This window comes from Stenella coeruleoalba (assembly GCF_951394435.1).
Source record: "Stenella coeruleoalba genome assembly, chromosome: 6".
NCBI classification, from domain to species: domain Eukaryota; kingdom Metazoa; phylum Chordata; class Mammalia; order Artiodactyla; family Delphinidae; genus Stenella; species Stenella coeruleoalba.
This window is the reverse complement of record NC_137151.1, coordinates 77827903-77848806: the sequence shown is the minus strand read 5'-3', so window position 1 is coordinate 77848806 and position 20904 is coordinate 77827903. Positions and strand designations below refer to the sequence as shown.

The window sequence follows — 20904 nt, the reverse complement described above, 5'->3', positions numbered from 1 at the left end:
CCCCCCCCCCCGCCCCCCCCACCCCCCCCACCTCCGCTCCAGTATTTTGTCAAAAGTGAGATGTATTTCAAGTTCAGACTCATGAGAATTCTCTATTTGTATCTCTTTTCAATTTGTTTGCTGTCTGTTAAAAAGTAGCTCTTCTTCAGTGTATTGGAATCTCTTACTGTCCTTTTAATTCCGTTTTCTGCTTGCTAATGCAGAACAGGAATTTGTCCTAAATTCCTGTACCAGTTGGAAGAGCTTTCAACATCATTGCTGCAAAGCATATAACACGGCTTGCTGCTTCTCTTTTGGTACCAAAACAATTATCATCGTGTAAAGACCCAGGACACATGGCGTGTTTGTCCTTTTTCTTAGTAAGGCAAAGATATTTTCCATTGCTTTCTACAGGGAACTCAGTTATTATTGTGAACTCATTTATATTTTCAGTCTGGATTTAAACATGCTGAAGGGAAGAAATAACTTGAACAATTTTTAATTCATACACAGAACTCAGGGTTAAAGACCATGAATGGGAAACCTCTTTTGGCTAGAATTACTGAGATCCTTACTGTAGTTTTCCAGTCCGTTCTGAAGATGTAAAAAAGAGTTTTATGGAGGATACTGTTTTTTTTTTAATAAGAGTTGTCCTTTTCAGCTGATTTTTTTTTGCGCTCAGGGATAGATCAAGAATTAAATAAAGACTTTTTTATGGCTTTGCAATGCAATTTTTTTTTTTAAACCTAAGTCTCTGTAATAGCAGGTTGTTCAAATCAAGATATTTAGCCTGCCTTGGGGAGCTGAAATTCAGACTTTTTTTTTTTAATATGAAAATCCAATAAGATTGTGGAGTTAAGTGTGCTAAAATGAAGAATTACTTTCAGTAATTTCAGTAATTGAAAATGGAGAATTTGTTTTCTACTAAGAATTTTATACATTTTTCATCTGTGAATCTTCAGAACACTAAGCAGATGCTAGAATTAATTCTAATATGTAAATGATAAGGTCTAGTAAGTCCAAGAATCTTCGAATGGTAACTGATGGAGTTAGAATTTGAACTTGGGCCATCTGACATTAGCTCCTTGCTGCTCAAAGTGTGATCCCTGGACCAGCAACACTGGCATCACCTGGGAGCCTGTTAGGTATGAAAATCTTGGGCCCCATCCCAGACCCACTGAATGAGGATCTGCAATTTTAACAAGATCTCCAAGTTATTTCTATATTCATTGAAGTTTAAGAAGTACTGCTATAGCCCTTATTCTTATTTACTACCTGTAATACCATAATATAACTTCCTTTTAAATTATTATATTCAATAATGTAAACATTATTGAAATTGTTAATATGAAATATTAATAAGCTTGATTGTAGTTATTAGAAACATTGGTGATGTCTGCTTTGTAAAACATAGAATGAGGGCAGAACTGTGTTCTATTTTGTTGCACTTGGTAGATATTATTTAGGAAATATTTTTAAGGGACTCTACCCCCTCCCCCCATTTTCATTTTTTTCACCGCTCAAATCACACAGGTTTAAAAGGCTGTGTTTTTACAAGTCATAAGAGAGGAAAATAAAAAGTAGCCCTTTCTTCAAATTCTCTATTTAAATCTTCCATTTGTTGGTCACCCATGAAGTACTAGACTTGTGTATGTTACCTCAGGAAATACCCACAGATATCAATGTATATTTGTGTCACCGTTTATTGGATATTTTAAGTTAAAGATTTGATATGAAAGCATTACTGATACAAGTGGCCAATTTTGTGCTTTTTCAAATAAAAGAATTATGTTTACATAGCATCCATCTCATTGTTACCCTGGGATATAGATTTTTATACTTTTGGAAAAGTAGTAAAATGCTTTTGAGGTCTGATTTTGCAGTCTTACTCAGTTGTTAGAATAATAGAAGTGATGACCCTGGTAATATGTGCTTGTGACCGTTTTCTGTTTTAAATTTCACAGCGCTGGGATATGAAGCTCCGTCATCTTGGACTGAATAAAAGTGATTCTAGCCATAGTGATTCCACTCAGAGTCAGAAGTCTGGTAGGAACTCTAACTCCTGGCAAGCACGCAACTAAATCCTGAAATGCAGAAAATCCTCAGTGGACTTCCTATTAAGACTTGCGTTGCTGGACTAGCAAAGGAAAATTGCACTATTGCACGTCATATTCTATTTTTTAACCACAAAAATCAGGTGGTAACTGATATTACTTCTATTTTTTCTTTTATTTTCTGCTTTTCTCCTACCCTCCATCCCTACCCCCCTTTTTTGTGGTCTGGGTGCAGATCCTTAAATATATTATATGTATTCTGTTTCACTAATCATGGGAAAACTGTCCTTTGCAATAATAATAAATTAAACATATTGATACCAGGGCCTCTTTGCTGGAGTAAATGTTAATTTACTGTTCTGCACCCAGATTGGGAATGCAATATTGGATGCAAAGAGAGATTTCTGGTATACACAGAAAGCTAGATAGGCTGTAAGGCATACTTTGCTGATCTAATTACAGCCTCATTTTTGCATGCCTTTTGGGCATTCTCCTCACGCTTAGAAAGTTCTAAATGTTTATAAAGGTAAAATGGCAGTTTGAAATCAAATGCCACACAGGCAAAGTGATCAAGCACCAGGAAGCATTTATGAGGAAACGACACGCAAGACGAATTATTTGCAAGATTGGCAGGAAGCAAAATAAACAGTGTTAGGAGCTGGGGAAAGAGCATTTTGCCTGATCGAGAAGCACAACTGAAACCAGTAGCTGTTGGGGTGTTAACAGCAGTGTTTCTCTTTTGGCAACACATTCGATTTGTTTGTGAATATATTAATCAGCATTAGGGAAGTGAATTATAACCAGACATCAGCTGTTATCAGCATGGCTCTGTTTAATCTGCTTCCTTTTAGATAACCCCATTGGTGTAAGTCTTTTTCTTCTTCTTCTTTTAAAATAAATCTCACTTGCTGCATTTGACCAGGAAAAGAAAGTGTGTACGCATATGCACCAGGGTGTTATTTTTTTAAAGATATGGGGCTCTCTAAAATGCTGTAGTTGCAGGATGGTAAAATGTGCAAGATTCTGGGTGTGGGTGTGTCTGTGTGTGTTAGCGTGGGGTGTGTGTCCGTACACTCACACCCAAGCTGAACTGAATTACAGGCCTGTGCAGTGGTCTGCACTTTATCATTTGGATTTGTGCTGTTTAATGCTCAGTAAAATATGCTTAATAAAAGGAATGATGGTGGTCAGGAGAGAGGTGATTCTGACTTTTGAAACAAATGCTCACTCTCATTACCCAAGCTGCAGTGGGGTCCCCCAGGGACCATGGGGAACAAATGATGCTCTCACTTCTTCCTCCAGCAGGCGTTCTTTAGAGCCTGTGCCCATCACTTGACAGTCTCATTCTCTTAAATTTACATATTTGATATTAGTATTAATAGAACCAAATTTCTAAGCTGTGGTATGCTGAAAAGAAAACACTTATGAAGCAAATGGTGCTGTTTCCTTCTACAAGGACAAACATGCAAGAATGAAATTCATTCCTGAACAAAAGTTTCCTAAAATGGTAAATAACAATTGATCTAAATTCCCTCTTTTGGAAGTAAGAGAACATCCCTGCCTCCTGACTGACCCCCAAACCCCAACAATTTCCACAATCCCAGAAGAAGGAGTTCTCACCTTTGCCCACATCAGGACCACATAGTCTTTGAGATGCCATATGGTTGCTTTCAGGTATTTTCACCATCTGCCTCTCAGATGGCTAAGACAGGGTAATTTCTTTCCAGGTGCTGCTGTTGTAGCCCACAAAGGGGAGTTTGTGTGTCACAGGGTAGTAGTGAAGTCCCACAGTGGATGAACTTCACCTCAGTATCTCTCGTCCTGACCTCAACCTGAGCTTCAAGGACTGAGGACTGGAAACTAGCACTTCTGCCTCTTCCTGTTTCTCTCATGCCTTTTTCATGTTAATGAGGAAAGAAGGGCAAGAACCGACTGCAGGAGATTTAAAGCAATTGGTTTCTCAAATCCACAAAATGTCATCAACTCTTCCAAACCATAGTAAGAGGAATTTTAAGTAGCAAAATCTTTTGAGGTACAATGAAAGCCACCGCTGTTTGCAGCTCCTGCAGGTGTCTTTTTTTGGGGAGAGGGCAATAACATTTGTGTAGAGGTTTGAGACAATTTATGTTCAATACATATAGAGTTGTGATATTTATAAGCAAAAGAGGACCAGAGTTTTAGATTCAGCTGTGTTTTCTTCCACCTTCCATTTTGCTCATCAGTATGAGCCTCTGTCAGCTACAGTTTCTAATGGTATAAGGTCCCTGAATAAAGTACATTTGCTTTTTCAGTTTGATAGTTGCAATATCTCCATTAATAAATTATGTACAGGCCTATTTTGGAGGATGACATGATTTTTTTTATCTTAATGGTCACGTTTCTAACCAGACTGCAAAATTATTTCTACTCTGTAATTGCCGTAATACAAATACATCTCATTAATGCCCCTCTACAGGCTTTTCTGACAAGTATTAACTTTCAAAGCCACTAAAAATTTAATATATATGCCTCCTTGTCAGTAACTTGAGATCTACAAAATTAATTTAACATTTCTTTGGAAAATTTTGTTCACTTTCAGGATTTTAATTTTCCTAGCCAAATAACACCACCAAAAATGTTAGACGCATGCTGAATAAACTAGCAAACAGTACAATAACAGCAAACTTGGATTCTCCTCATGGATACGTGAGTATTTTACTGTGTCACGTCCAGAGTGTAATCTGATTCAGTGCCATATGTTGCACTGAGCATTGGAGGTGGGGTGAGACAAAGCCATGTCATTCCACATCTGTTACAGATTAAGAAGGCAAATACAAAAATTGTAATCACTGTGAAGTAAATAGCACTACTTATTGTCTTCTGCAAGAAATTATTTGCTATTATCTTTCAACAAGTAAAATGAAAAATTAAATATTTCAAGAGTGATGTTTATTTAGACTGAATTTTAATATTTTAATAATACAAGCTTTCAAGAACATGGGTGAAAGTGAGGTAAAGCGGAGATTTCTAATACTGTTATTGAAATCCAACCGATAGAATTTTAAAATATGGTTGCCAGCTGTACTAATATTACCAAAAACAGTATAGTTATGCCTTTGATAATTTACCTCTTAGGGATAATAATGTCTAACAGTGGCTCGAGTGCTCTGCAAAACATTTGGCATGTGTATTACCTCATGTAATCCTTGAAAGTCCGTGAAGGAGGAATTGTTATTTCCATTTTACAGATGAAGAAATCAAGAATTTAGAACTTCAGAGTTATGTAAGTAGCAGAGCTGGGCCTCAGACCATCTTATTCCCCAAGTTATCTGTTCTTCACCTTTGAAATTACTCATAAAAAGTTAAGTGCTTCCTGACGTAAACACTCAGCAGTGCCATCAACCTGGAACTACAGCTGCCCTCACTCCTTTTTCCTTAGAGACATTCAGTCATTCAAAATGGTCCCCTTATAAAAAAAATAAAAAAATAAAAAAAATGGTCCCCTTATCACATCTTGAAAAGAGCTTTGTTACGGCACCTGGATTCAAATTCTCACTTTGCAACTTACTGGCTGTTTAGTCTACACTCCAAGTTTTAAGATCAGGTGAGCTGAGCTGGGTGGAGCCTGTTGGGCAGTGCCTAGAGCATGGGAGGTGCTTAATAAGTGTCAGAATCATTCCACCTTTTACTCTTGAATACCTTTATGGGTACTCAGCTCTCAAACAGTTCTCTCGCAAGTGCTTAACGAGAGAAGAAAAGCGGCTTCCAAGCAATCCTACCCGCTGTCCTGGTCTCTCTCCTCCATCTTTACGATGCCAGACTCAAAAAAAGTCCCCCCAACTCATCCTCAAGTTAAAGATGATTGAAATCATCTTCGTTTACCTCCTCCAGCCAGGCAGATGTGCTGAGAAAGCAACATGATCAGGAGACTAGATGAATACTTATTCAATTTTGAAAAAGATAAGATTTTGTAAAAACAGCATAGTACTCAATTCTACAAATTCTTACATCACTGATACAAAGTTATTTCAAATGTGATTTATTTTGGAAATCAACCAGAATACTTCTCCAATCACTTTTAAATATAGAGGATGATAAAACCATAGAAAGCTTCATATCTTTATGCTGTTGATCTCGATGGAGATGTCAACTTCCATATTAATTCACTTAATCTTTCAACTTTTAAGTGGAATTGGACTTTTATACTTTACTGTTATCTGTTATAAGTAATAAATTATTTCACATCAAGGAGCAAAGCAGGTCAAACAATTTTCTCTTAATGTTATTGGAAAAAGTTTGGCTCTCCAAAAAAGGTTTTCGCTCCTGGTTTAGGTGAGCAAGAAGAGACCTCTTGCAAAGATACATGTTCTCAGTATGAGCTGAATTTTGTCGGAGGAGCTTCTTGGTGTTTTTCATTTCCTAGGGAGTTCCAGAAGTACTAAAATTATATCGAGACAAAGTGTTTATGTTTCAAAAGTGCAGGCTCTGCATTCCAGGCTACACACTGAGGGTTCTCAAAACAGAGGCAGCTTTTACTGAAACTTGGAAATAAGAATAACTCACAAGGGCTTGGACTACTACATACTGGAAAAATAGAAGATAACCGAAGAGCCAGCTGAAGAAGGGAACAACCTAACCCAGGGATTGCATAGTAAATACTTAAGGCTTTGTGGGTCACACAGTCTCTGTTGCAAGCTCTGCCACTGAGGCTCAAAAGCAAACTCGACAATACATACATGAGTGAGCATGGTGGCGTTCTAATAAAACTGTATTTACAAAAACAGGAGGTAGGCTGGATTTAGCCTTTGGGTTGTAGTTTGCCTATCTTTGTGGATCTAGTCAAATGCTAGACTAGTTTGAATTATTTTATCATTTGTTGGACTTAATGAAATAGGTGGTTTTGGTAGCATAGAGAAATTAACTACTAAGAAAAGTTAGATTTGTGCTTAAAAGGGACTTTGCCTAAAATTTTACCATTAAAAATTCAATTTATGAGTTGAACATTGTTCTCTTTAGGAATCTGCTTAAAATGCATGTGCTTGGGAAACATATCAAGTCAGCATTTCTTTAGTATTAATTAAGTAGCTAGGACCAAAAGAGGCCCTAGAAGCTGCACGAGAGCACAGAGTGCCTAGAGTAAAGAAAAGGGAATTGAAAGGGGAGAGCTATGAAAGGGAGGTGTTTTGTCTCCCTGCTTTAAACAATTATTCATAGGATCCATTTGACCACCAAATAATATTTTTGTTGTTGTTTTTCCTGCAAAGGCACATTCTTTAGGAATAATGTCCTGCATGAATGAGTGCTTAGATATCCAGACAGAGAGTGCCACTTTGGTTACTGCACACCCATTCAACAAACACCTATTTTGTTGCAAGGCTCAGGGCTAGGAAATGAAGGTAAGACGTGGAATAGGATAATCCAGCAGGGAAAATCCACATATAATACAAAATGGTAGAATCTACAAAAGAAGCAAGAACAAAGGGTAATTCTTTTTAAAAGCCCTTCACACTGCTGGCCTCATTTCTCTCTTGCCCTCCCTCCTATTCATTCTAGTTTGGTATATATTGAAATGTGTTCCTACTGCTAGTTATTCCTTAGTTTTAAAGCTGGCATGACAGGACCAGTGGAAAACTATAAATATGGTTGGTAGTTGTCATTTGTAAAAACCTTACTTACTCCTTGCTATTTCCTTAACATTTCCATTTAAGTTGCTAAAACTAGAAAAAGATACTAGGAAGTGTTGCTCATGCACTAAAACCCCCTTGTATGTTTAACCCATTCACCATAAGCTTGATTTACAGCGGCTCTCCTTGCTTGATGAACCCCACATGCCCCATAATTTAAACATCTTGATGTGCCTCTCACTGGAGTGCCTTTTTATTTGAATGTAAATTGATTCTGAAACTGCTTCCAGTCAGAAGTTTGTGTTTGATACACTGTAGCTTAGAGTGGAATATGGTCTCACCAAGGTCCAGTCTGCAAGGTATAGGACTGAGATTCAATTGCCACCATAATTAACCTAGTTCAGGTTAATTTAACCATAAAATATACACTCCAGCTGACTGTTTAACCTGCCACAAAGAAATGAATAGCATAGATCCTGAGTCACTCAACAAATGAAATGCAGGTTGTTCATATAAATACAGAAGAACCTCAAGGTCATTTCTGGATTTGTACAGCTTATTCTTTTTTGAGGACTTTGAGGGATTTTTAGTGGAAGGCAGACAAGATTTTTGTAGCATTCTAAACCTGAGAGCAACCCCACTCACCCTTGTCTAGTCTAGGTAAAACCAAATTTAAACCATTTAAGAAATTGATTTATTTATATCTCTCCCATTCAAAAAGAGTATGCTGGAAGTCATTTAATGATTTCTATTGGTAGATAATTCTAAGGTTTAATAATTTTTCCTGCTATTGGCAGGTTACATTGCAGGTTTTAGTGCAAGAAAATGTCAAGATACCTGAAATATTTAGCTACAATTATAAAAACTATGCTTTTTTTTTTCAAGTACTTGTTTAATACTTTACACTAAATAGCCAAATTGGAAAGTATTTCAGGCTTGTTGACTATCATCTTAGTAAGTCAGAAAAATTTCAAGTTCTACTTTTCTCCCTCAAATTCAGGAAGGAGTGTGTGAGCTCCAACTACACCTGGGTTCAGGTGTTAGCCCTCCTTGGAGACAAACTCCAGCCCCTTTCCATGATGCCCTTCTCAGAGCCACAGCCTGGAGACTGGGGAAACGTCTTGCGGTGATGAGGACAGGCCAACACACAAAAATGTGAATGTAACGAGGCAACGGGTACACAAACATATCCAAAGAGGAGAGGCCTGAGCCTGGGAAGAGGATGCCAGAGGATGCTGGCACCTGGCCCCTGACTAGTGTCACCACAGCCAGAGTCATGTTGATGCAGAACTCTACCCCCAAAACACAGAGGATGGTGATCCTGACCCAAACCAGGCCCACTCTCTTGGACAACTGATTTTTTGTCTCTGGAAATTAGGTGGGCTTAAAAATTCCCGAGGCTTGGAGTAGATAGAGAGGACATAGCAAGTGTTTCCTCCATACCAGGCATTATGTCATACTGTAAGGTTCTTTTTTTTTTGGCCACACCATACAGCATGTGGGATCTTAGTTCCCCAACCAGGGATCAAACCTGTGCCCCCTGCAGTGGAAGTGCGGAGTCCTAACCGCTGGACTGCCAGGTTCTTCTCATGGGACAGAGGGACAGAAAACCAGCCTGCTTTAATGACATGCAAATTTAAATCGTAAAATAGTTGTTTACATTTATCTAGCATTGTTCATCTCAAAGGACACTTTGTCACCCACTCATTCAGTGGCACTTTGATGTGATGTTTGGTGGTGGGTGTTTTTGCATGGTACCTGCCCTGCTGGAAGGTATGGTCTGATGCAGGGGGCAGACGAGACAAGTGACAAATTGTGAGAAGTGCTAAGAAGGGTAAAGGGGATGCACTGATAGAGGCCATGGGGTGGAGGTGGGGGTGGGGATGGCAAGGACCTGCTTGACAATGGTAGTCATGGAGTGAGAGTCTCTGTGAAGGTTATGATGCTAAGCTTTAGGGCCCTTCACTTGTCCCAGCCACAGGAGTCCCATGATGGTGTGTTTTTATAAGATTTACAAATTTAAGATTTAAAATTTTCCCATTAAAAAAGTTTCTCCCAAATTGTGTAAGCTTCAGGGCTCACAAAGTCTGAATTCATTCTTAGTGGTTAGGGAAGGTTTCTCTGAAGAAGAGACATTTTAGTTGATTCCAATAGGATAGGAAGGAGCCTGCCATGCTTGATGCGGGGGGAGGAGTCCAGTTGGGTTGAAGGGCCATTTGAAAATCCCAAAGCTGGAAATTGCCCAGCCTACTTGGGAGTAGAATGGGGAATAGAGAGAGAGGGTAGGAGGGAACGTTGCGGAAGGTAGCAGGGGCAAACATAGAGGGCCATGGTGGCCATATGAAGGAGTTTGGTTTGTGTCAAAGTGATATGGAAAACCATTGGAGTATTCTAAGCAGGCAAATGACATGATCAGATTTATGTTTTTTAAGATTGCTCAGACGATAAGAATTGATATGAGGTTGGGAGCATGATTAGAGAAAGGAGACTGTGGCAATATTCCAGGCGAGAGATGGTGCTGGGATTAGAGCAGTGGTTGTAGTGGTTATGGAGGGAACTGGACAGATTTAAGATACATGTTAGATTTTGAAATCTTAGCTGATGAGTTGGATATAGGGAGCTGGGAAGAGAAAAGAGTCAAAGATGGGGCTTCCCTGGTGGTGCAGTGGTTAAGAATCCGCCTGCCAATGCAGGGGACACGGGTTCGAGCCCTGGTCCGGGAAGATCCCACATGCCGCGGAGCCATAAGCCCATGCGCCACAACTACTGAGCCTGTGCTCTAGAGCCCATGCTCCGCAACAAGAGAAGTCACCACAATGAGAAGCCTGTGCACCGCAGCGAAGAGTAGTCCCCGCTCGCCACGAGTAGAGAAAGCCTGCACACAGCAACGAAGAACCAACGCAGCCAAAAAAAAAAAAAAAGTCAAAGATGACCTAATAAAAAAGATATTGGAGGTGGGAAGAATTACTGCCAAAAGGTTGCAATCATCACAACAAGTTGTATTAGGAATATCTAGGAAGGCATTTATTAATATAATGGATAGGGCTTTATATGTGTGAATATGTCAACGCTGACATTTCTTTGAAGGTGATGTAAGAGCAGGATTACGGAGTTAGACATGATTCTGCATTATTTAATCCCACTTGAGTGTGCAGGAATGAATTAGGTATGTGAAGCATGTGTACCATCTTCATAAATCAGACTTTAACCTTGTTATCTGAGTTAGTTTACATTTCTTAGTAGCCTGTGGGAAACAATTATATGACTGCCACTGAATCATTCCAATCAATGAACAGATCAGGCTTTGAAAGCATACATGAAATGTAGCCAACATTGTGTTTGCCTGTGAATTAAGACCTTGACTTTAGGACGTTTCAGTTAGGAGATGTTTTCCTAGAGTTAAAGACACATTTTTGCAAATAAGCAGGGAAGAGAAGCATTGGCTAATCTGGTTCTCTAATTTCTTCCAAGTGTAACTGAAAGTTCTAAAGTGTCAACTATAATTAAACACAATCTGAGCGTTTAGGGTCCTGGCAAATCCATATTTGTGTGTGATGGTGTCTGTAGCATTAGAGACAATTTCAAAGAACTATAAGTGAGGATACTAGAAGGAGAAAGTAACTGCTATGCTGGTCTTACAAAAAATTCTTACCTTTTCCTTAGGGAATATAGACCAGTAAACATAATCAGTAGTTGCAAAAGCAATAAAAGTTATATTATTCTTAAACAATTACATTCATTCATTAGGCTTTTAGAAAATACACAGGCACTGAAATAAACATGGAATGCAAGAAGGAGATCATTAGGCTGCAAAGTAAGGTTCTTAGGGACTGACATCTCTAATTGTGCAATGTGAAGAATGTCAGTCAACTCAGCATTCAACTCTATACGAAATCTTCCAAGAGTGGATTTTATATGAATGAGTTTCCATCTTATTTCAGAACCCCTTTCTTCAGATTCTTCTCTGTTTTTTGATGAGAGTTGGCGATCTAGGAGTTTTTATATCTTATCTTTGTGGGACTTCTGCCCTCTACTACCCTCACACACACACAATTTGAGAAATACTTATTTTGAAGCCTAGTAGTATTTGATGAGAAGTCTAATCTCAGGGGAAAAAAAGGTAGGCATGGGGAATGTAGCAGAAGATGACTAACACCACAGGAAAGCCAACATAAGAACATTTGGGGTGAAATTAATACTTTTGGGGTTGCTTACATTAGGGTGTTAAGCCTAAAGAAGTACAAAGAAATGGCATGATAAAAACATTTTAGAGAAAGGTAGGAAAAGAGGCTAAACTATGACAGGATTAGAATGGAATGATTCAGGAGACCTTGCTGATAGTGCCGGAAAGAAAAGTAATGCAGTTTCAAATTCTGCCCATTGCAGAATTTTTGGTATATAAATCAAACAGCAGGAAGAACAGTCACCCTAAGCTGTTTCCTTGTGAGGTCTCTGCCTCCAGCCCAGACTCTCTGTAGCCATCAGCCAAGAGTGATGTCCAAAGTCAAACTAAGGCATTAGAAGTAAGTGTTAATGAGAATACCGTGGCAGTCCAGTGGTTAGGACTCCGCACTTCCATCGCAGGGGGCATGGGTTCGATCCTTGGTCGGGGAACTAAGATCCTGCAAGCTACGTACTGTGGCCAAAAAATAAAATAAAGGATAAAAAGTTTCAGCTTATTAAAAAAAAAAGTGTTAGCATCTGGGACGCCAATGCCACCAACTGTGAACTCTGAAAAGTGACCCTTCCCTCCTTCTGGCTGTGACATGCCAAGGGTCTGATGGTCAACCCTGCTGCTGTAGCCAATCTCAATGCCAAATTCCTGGAGATGCAGCCGTCACCTCCGAGCTCACCAGGCACCCCGGGGAACCAGTGCCACGTGGCTTCCAGAGAGCGGCTGCACCAGCAGAACGTGGAGCATCTGTCTGGAAACTGCCCCCAGATCCACTTACAGAGCCAGATTCCACCTCAGGAGCTTCCCCCATTCTGCCCCTGGAGTCCCCTCAGCTTACCTACCTACATGTAGCTGTTGGCACTGTTTGGGTTGTCTCACCAGTTATACTGCAACTACTATGAGCAACTAAACAATTCAGTATGCTTATGGCTACCTGAATATCATTGTTGAATGCATTGTCCATGAAATACCCTTATATGAAACTTATCTTGTTGGCCTGCCTTTAGTTAAAAAAAAATCACTTTTTATTAAAAGAACACCCTGAATGAGTATGAGGTCTTTTATCTCATTGTTGCCAAGTATGGTTTTTGTTAAAGCTTGAAGAGTGAGACAATGGATAACTTTCATCAGCCACTAATGGGGGGGAAAATAAGCTTAAATTTGTGCCTTTTCATAAGATTAATCTAAATCTCGGAAAACTGGCTAGACTTTCCCCTGTCTGTTGTGTTCTTCAGTAAGTACAGGACATAAATACATCGCAGCCAATTTTGCCCCTCTGCTTTGCATATTAATAAAATTAGTTGTTGTGCAACTCCGTTGACCCCGCCTTCTGCAGCCCACAGCTGCTTTGGCATGCTAATTGAATTGTCAATAATAAACACAGGAAAGGAGGCCCTTCAAGCTACCATTTCGGGGCCACAAAACCTTCACTTAGAGGCTGCCTGCTGTTTCTCCCAACTGTGCATGAAAAGCAATTAAGAAAAGTCTTGTGTAACTGTAGTCTGCTAAATCAAGGATAAACTGTATGTCAGAACTAACAAAAGACACACAAAACGCTTGCAAATCTTCTCAGAACCAAACTGTGTGCAATGGTGCTTGTAAGAATGTGTGGCCCAATTTATGGAAAAACACTTAACTAAAAGTTAAATTGTGCTGTTGTCTTTTACCCTATAAACTGCTGCCTAGCCTCAAGCATGAGAACCCTACCTCAACGCATAGTTCACCAAGGGGGAAACACAGTGAACCAGATATGAAACACTCTAATAACTTTACCAGTCCTGGGCCAGCTGCTAATGCTCAGAATTTATACTGAATGAATACTTACGTCTTTGTTATTTCTAAGGTTACTAAAAGGTTACTAAATTCCCACACGTGATGGTACAAAAGACACTGTACGAACACAACAGCTCCATTTGACACCCGTGGAAGCTGGAACTGCAGGCTTATAGGCTGAGGTAAAAAATAAATTAATAAAATACAGTTTGCATTTGCTGGCAAGTAGATGTGGCATGGTAACATAAACTGAAGTTACCGGTTTTTAAAATTGTGTGAAGTCATTCTCTTGTTACTAATAGGTTACAATTTGGCATATATTTTATTACTTAAAGTTATTTATAAACTGTTCTAAACTCCTAAAACATCTCGGTTTGAGATGTTATTGAAATAATCCCGGAAAAAAATTCCTATGAGACTTATTTTACCCCTAAAGTTGTTCCCTGATGGTGTACTGTGTGTAACAGCGAGGGTTACCTATTAACCTGGATAACCCAGGAGAGACCATGAAAAATGGCTCATAGGATCTGGAGGCATATTTTAAAATGCCAGTCAACATTTTCTCAAAGGTAAGATTTTGAAAATACTGAAAGTAAAACCTTGAAAGCTGCATAAATAGAACAGTTTAAAAATTGTTCCTCATTAAAAGACGTTTTAACCACTACATTTAAAATGGAAAGTAAGTAATTTACAATCATTTTTTAAAATTTAATATCTTTATTGGAGTATAATTGCTTTACAATGGTGTGTTAGTTTCTGCTTTATAACAAAGTGAATCAGTTATACATATACATATGTCCCCATATCCCTTCCCTCTTGCATCTCCCTCCCTCCCACCCTCCCTATCCCACCCCTCTAGATGGTCACAAAGCACCGAGCTGATCTCCCTGTGCTACGCGCCTGCTTCCCACTAGGTATCTATTTTACATTTGGTGGTGTATATATGTCCATGCCACTCTCTCACTTTGTCACAGCTTACCCTTCCCCCTCCTCATATCCTCAAGTCCATGCTCTAGTAGGTCTGTGTCTTTATTCCCGTCTTGCCCCTAGATTCTTCATGACTTTTTTTTTTCATAGATTCCATAGATATGTGCTAGCATACGGTATTTGTTTTTCTCTTTCCGACTTACTTTACTCTGTATGACAGACTCTAGGTCCATCCCCCTCACTACAAATAACTCAATTTCGTTTCTTTTTATGGCTCAGTAATATTCCATTGTATATATGTGCCACATCTTCTTTATCCATTCATCAGTCAATGGACAGTTAGGTTGCTTCCATGTCCTGGCTATTGTAAATAGAGCTGCAATGAACATTGTGGTACATGACTCTTTTTGAATTATGGTTTTCTCAGGGTATATGCCCACTAGTGGGATTGCTGGGTCGTATGGTAGTTCTATTTTTAGTTTTTTAAGGAACCTCCATACTGTTCTCCATAGTGGCTGTATCAATTTACATTCCCACCAACAGTGCAAGAGGGTTCCCTTTTCTCCACACCCTCTCCAGCATTTATTGTTTCTAGATTTTTTGATGATGGCCATTCTGACTGGTGTGAGATGATACTCATTGTAGTTTTGATTTGCATTTCTCTAATGATTAATAATGTTGAGCATTCTTTCATATGTTTGTTGGCAATCTGTATATCTTCTTTGGGGAAATGTCTATTTAGGTCTTCTGCCCATTGATGGATTGGGCTGTTTGTTTTTTTGATATTGAGCTGCATGAGCTGCTTGTAAATTTTGGAGATTAATCCTTTGTCAGTTGCTTTGTTTGTAAATATTTTCTCCTATTCTGAGAGTTGTCTTTTGGTCTTGTTTATGGTTTCCTTTTCTGTGCAAAAGCTTTGAAGTTTCATTACGTCCCATTTGTTTATTTTTGTTTTTATTTCCATTGCTCTAGGAGGTGGGTCAAAAAGGATCTTGCTGTGATTTATGTCATAAGGTGTTCTGCTTATGGTTTCCTCTAAGAATTTGATAGTGTCTGGCCTTACATTTAGTTCTTTAATCCATTTTGAGTTTATTTTTGTGTATAGTGTTAGGGAGTGTCCTAATTTCATACTTTTACATGTAGCTGTCCAGTTTTCCCAGCACCACTTATTGAAGAGGCTATCTTTTCTCCACTCTATATTCTTGCCTTCTTTATCAAAGATAAGGTGACCATATGTGCATGGGTTTATCTCTGGGCTTTCTATCCTGTTCTATTGATTTATATTTCTGTTTTTGTGCCAGTACCATACTATCTTGATTACTGTAGCTTTGTAGTACAGTCTGAAGTCAGGGAGCCTGATTCCTCCAGCTCCGTTTTTCTTTCTCAAGATTGCTTTGGCTATTCAGGGTCTTTTGTGTTTCCATAAAAATTGTGAAATTTTTTGTTCTAGTTCTGTGAAAAATGCCAGTGGTAGTTTGATAGGGATTGTACTGAATCTGTAGATTGCTTTGGGTAGTAGTCATTTTCACAATGTTGATTCTTCCAATCCAAGAACATGGTATATCTCTCCATCTATGTGTATCATCTTTAATTTCTTTCATAAGTGTCATATAATTTTCTGCATACATGTCTTTTGTCTCCTTAGGTAGGTTTATTCCTAGATATTTTATTCTTTTTGTGGCAATGGTAAATGGGAGTGTTTTCTTAATTTCACTCTCAGATTTTTCATCACTAGTGTATAGGAATGCTAGAGATTTCTGTGCATTAATTTTGTATCCTGCTACTTTACCAAATTCACTGATTATCTCTAGTAGTTTTCTGGTACCATCTTTAGGATTCTCTATGTATAGTATCATGTCATCTGCAAACAGTGACAGCTTTACTTCTTTTCTGATTTGGATTCCTTTTATTTCTTTTTCTTCTCTGATTGCTTGGCTATAACTTCCAAAACTATGTTGAATAATAGTGGTGAGAGTGGGCAACCTTGTCTTGTTCCTGATCTTAGTGGAAATGGTTTCAGTTTTTCACCACTGAGGACGATGTTGGCTGTGGGTTTGTCATATATGGCCTTTATTATGTTGAGGAAAGTTCCCTCTATGCCTAACTTTCTGCAGGGTTTTTATCATAAATGGGTGTTGAATTTTGTCAAAAGCTTTCCCTGCATCGATTGAGATGATCATATGGTTTTTCTCCTTCAATTTGTTAATATGGTGTATCACATTGATTGATTTGTGTATATTGAATAATCCTTGCATTCCTGGGATAAACCCCACTTGATCATGGTGTATGCTACTTTTAATGTGCTGTTGGATTCTGTTTGCTAGTATTTTGTTGAGGATTTTTGCATTTATTTTCATCAGCGATATTGGCCTGTAGTTTTCTTTCTTTGTGACATCCTTGTCTGGTTTTGGTATCAGGGTGATGGTGGCCTCGTAGAATGAGTTTGGGAGTGTTCCTCCCTCTGCTATATTTTGGAAGAGTTTGAGAAGGATGGGTGTTAGCTCTTCTCTAAATGTTTGATAGAATTCGCCTGTGAAGCCATCTGGTCCTGTACTTTTGTTTGTTGGAAGATTTTTAATCACAGTTTCAATTTCAGTGCTTGTGTTTGGTCTGTTCATATTTTCTATATCTTCCTGGTTCAGTCTTGGCAGGTTGTGCATTTCTAAGAATTTGTCCATTTCTTCCAGGTTGTCCATTTTATTGGCATAGAGTTGTTTGTAGTAATCTCTCATGATCCTTTGTATTTCTGCAGTGTCAGTTGTTACTTCTTTTTCATTTCTAATTCTATTGATTTGAGTTTTCTCCCTTTTTTTCTTGATGAGTCTGGCTAATGGTTTAGCAATTTTCTTTATCTTCTCAAAGAACCAGCTTTTAGTTTTATTGATCTTTGCTATCGTTTCCTTCATTTCTTTTTCATTTATCTTTATGTTTTTTTTTTCATTTTTCTTTATGTTTTCTTTCATTCTGCTACCTTTGAGGGTTTTTTGTTCTTCTTTCTCTAATTGCTTTAGGTGTAAGGGTAGCTTGTTTATTTGAGATGTTTCTTGTTTCTTAAGGTAGGATTGTATTGCTATAAACTTCCCTCTTAGAACTGTTTTTGCTGCATCCCATAGGTTTTGGGTCATTGTGTCTCCACTGTCATTTGTGTCTAGGTATTTTTTGATCTCCTCTTTGATTTCTTCAGTGATCTCTTGGTTATTAAGTAGTGTATTGTTTAGCCTCCATGTGCTTGTAGTTTTTACAGATTATTTTCCTGTAATTGATATCTAGTCTCATAGCATTGTGGTTGGAAAAGATACTTGATACGATTTCTATTTTCTTAAATTTACCAAGGCTTGATTTGTGACTCAAGATATGATCTATCCTGGAGAATGTTCCATGAGCACTTGAGAAGAATGTGTATTCTGTTGTTTTTGGATGGAATGTCCTATAAATATCAATTAAGTCCATCTTGTTTAATGTATCATTTAAAGCTTGTGTTTCCTTATTTATTTTCATTTTGGATGATCTGTCCATTGGTGAAAGTGGGGTGTTAAAGTCCTCTACGATGATTGTGTTACTGTCGATTTCCCCTTTTATGGCTGTTAGTATTTGCCTTATGTATTGAGGTGCTCCTATGTTGGGTGCATAAATATTTACAATTGTTATATCTTCTTCTTGGGTTGTTCCCTTGATCATTATGTAGTGTCCTTCTTTGTCTCTTCTAATAGTCTTTATTTTAAAGTCTATTTTGTCTGATATGAGAATTGCTACTCCAGCTTTCTTTTGATTTCCATTTGCATGGAATATCTTTTTCCATCCCCTCACTTTCAATCTGTATGTGTCCCTAGATCTGAAGTGGGTCTCTTGTAGACAGCATATATACGGGTCTTGTCTTTGTATGCATTCAGCCAGTCTATGTCTTTTGGTTGGAGCATTTAATCCATTTACATTTAAGGTAATTATCAATATGTATGTTCCTATTCCCATTTTCTTAATTGTTTTGGGTTTGTTATTGTAGGTCTTTTCCTCCTCTTGTGTTTCCTGCCTAGAGAAGTTCCTTTAGCAGTTTTTGTAAAGCTGCTTTGGTGGTGCTAAATGCTCTTAGCTTTTGCTTGTCTGTAAAGGTTTTAATTTCTCCATCAAATCTGAATGAGATCCTTGCTGGGTAGAGTAATCTTGGTTGTAGGTTTTTCTCCTTCATCACTTTAAATATGTCCTGCTACCCCCTTCTGGCTTGCAGAGTTTCTGCTGAAAGATCAGCTGTTAACTTTATGGGGATTCCCCTGTGTTTTATTTGTTGTTTTTCCCTTGCTGCTTTTAATATTTTTCCTTGTATTTAATTTTTGATAGTTTGATTAATATGTGTCTTGGTGTGTTTCTCCTTAGATTTATCCTGTATGGGACTCTCTGTGCTTCCTGGACTTGATTAACTATTTCCTTTCCCATATTAGGGAAGTTTTCAACTATAATCTCTTCAAATATTTTCTCAGTCCCTTTCTTTTTCTCTTTTCTGGGACCCCTATAATTCGAATGTTGGTGCATTTAATGTTGTCCCAGAGGTCTCTGAGACAGTCCTCAGTTCTTTTCATTCTTTTTTCTTTGTTCTGCTCTGCAGTAGTTATTTCCACTATTTTATCTTCCAGGTCACTTATCTGTTTTTCTGCCTCAGTCAGTCTGCTATTGATCCCATCTAGAGTATTTTTAATTTCATTTATTGTGTTGTTCATCTCTGTTTGTTTGCTCTTTATTTCGTCTAGGTCCTTGTTAAACGTTTCTTGTATTTTCTCCATTCTATTTCCAAGATTTTGGATCATCTTTACTATCATTATTCTGAATTCTTTTTCAGGTACACTGCATATTTCCTCATCATTTGTTAGGTCTGGTGGGTTTTTGCCTTGCTCCTTCATCTGCTGTGTGTTTCTCTGTCTTCTCATTTTGCTTAACTTACTGCGTTTGGGGTCTCCTTTTCGCAGGCTGCAGGTTCGTAGTTCCTGTTATTTTTGGTGTCTGTCCACAGTGACTAAAGTTGGTTCAGTGGGTTGTGTAGGCTTCCTGGTGGAGGGGACTAGTGCCTGTGTTCTGGTGGATGAAGCTGGATCTTGTCTTTCTGGTGGGCAGGTACATGTCTGGTGGTGTGTTGTGGGGTGTCTGTGGCCTTATTATGATTTTAGGCAGCCTCTGTGCTAATGGGTGGGGCTGTGTTCCTGTCTTGCTAGTTGTTTGGCATAGGGTTTCCAGCACTGTAGCTTGCTGGTCGTTGAGTGAAGCTGGGTCTTGGCGTTGAGATGGATATCTCTGGGAGATTTTAGCCATTTGATATTACGTGGAGCTGGGAGGTCTCTTGTGGACCAGTGTCCTGAAGTTGGGTCTCCCACCTCAGAGGCACAACCCTGATGCCTCGCTGGAGCACCAAGAGCCTTTCATCCACACGGCTCAGAATAAAAGGGAGAAAAAATAGAAAGAAAGAAAGAAAGAAGGAAGGAAGGAAAGGAAGGAAGGAAGGAAGGAAGGAGATAAAATAAAATTAAATTAAATTTTAAAAAGTTATTAAAATAAAAAGTAAAAAATAATTATTAAGGGGGCTTCCCTGGTGGCGCAGTGGTTGAGAGTCCACCCGCTGATGCAGGGGACTCGGGTTCGTGCCCTGGTCCAGGAGGATCCCACATGCCGCGGAGCGGCTGGGCCCGTGAGCCATGGCCGCTAAGCCTGCGCATCCGGAGCCTGTACTCCGCAACGGGAGAGACCACAGCATTGAGAGGCCCACGTACCGCAAAAAAAAAAAAAATAATAATAATAATAATTATTATTAAGAAAAAACATTTTTAAGTAAAAAAAAAGGACAGAAACCTAGGATAAATGGTAAAAGCAAAGCTATACAGACAAAATCACACACAGAAGCATACACATACATACTCACAAAAAGAGAAAAACGGAAAAAAAATATATATATCTTTGTTCCCAAAGTCCACCTCCTCCATTTGGGATGATTCATTGTCTATTCAGGTATTCCACAGATGCAGGGTACATCAAATTGATTGTGGAGATTTAATTTGCTGCTCCTGAGGCTGCTGGGAGAAATTTCCCTTTCTCTTCTTTGTTCACACAGCTTCCGGGGCTCAGCTTTGGATTTGGCCCCACCTCTGCGTGTAGGTCACCTGAGGGCGTCTGTTCTTCACTCAGACAGGACTGGGTTAAAGGAGCAGCTGATTCGGGGGCTCTGGCTCACTCAGGCCAGGGGGAGGGAGGGGTACGGAATGCGAGGCGAGCCTGCGGCGGCAGAGGCCAGCATGACGTTGCACCAGCCTGAGGCGCGCCGTGCGTTCTCCCGGGGAAGTTGTCCCTGGATCACGGGACCCTGGCAGTGGCGGGCTGCACAGGCTCCTGGGAGGGGAGGTGTAGAGAGTGACCTGTG

General features: G+C 39.0%; 1 protein-coding gene across 1 annotated transcript in view; it reads left to right on the top strand.

Moving 5' to 3' along the window:
- The window catches only part of FRZB (frizzled related protein), a 33474-nt gene extending 30390 nt beyond the window's left edge, over window positions 1–3084 (top strand). The window contains exon 6 of the mRNA XM_079924446.1: window positions 1944–3084. Coding sequence (XP_079780572.1) covers window positions 1944–2060 — 117 coding nt within the window. The 3' untranslated portion in view covers window positions 2061–3084. The remainder of the gene's footprint in view (window positions 1–1943) is intronic.
- Window positions 3085–20904: the final 17820 nt, after the last annotated feature.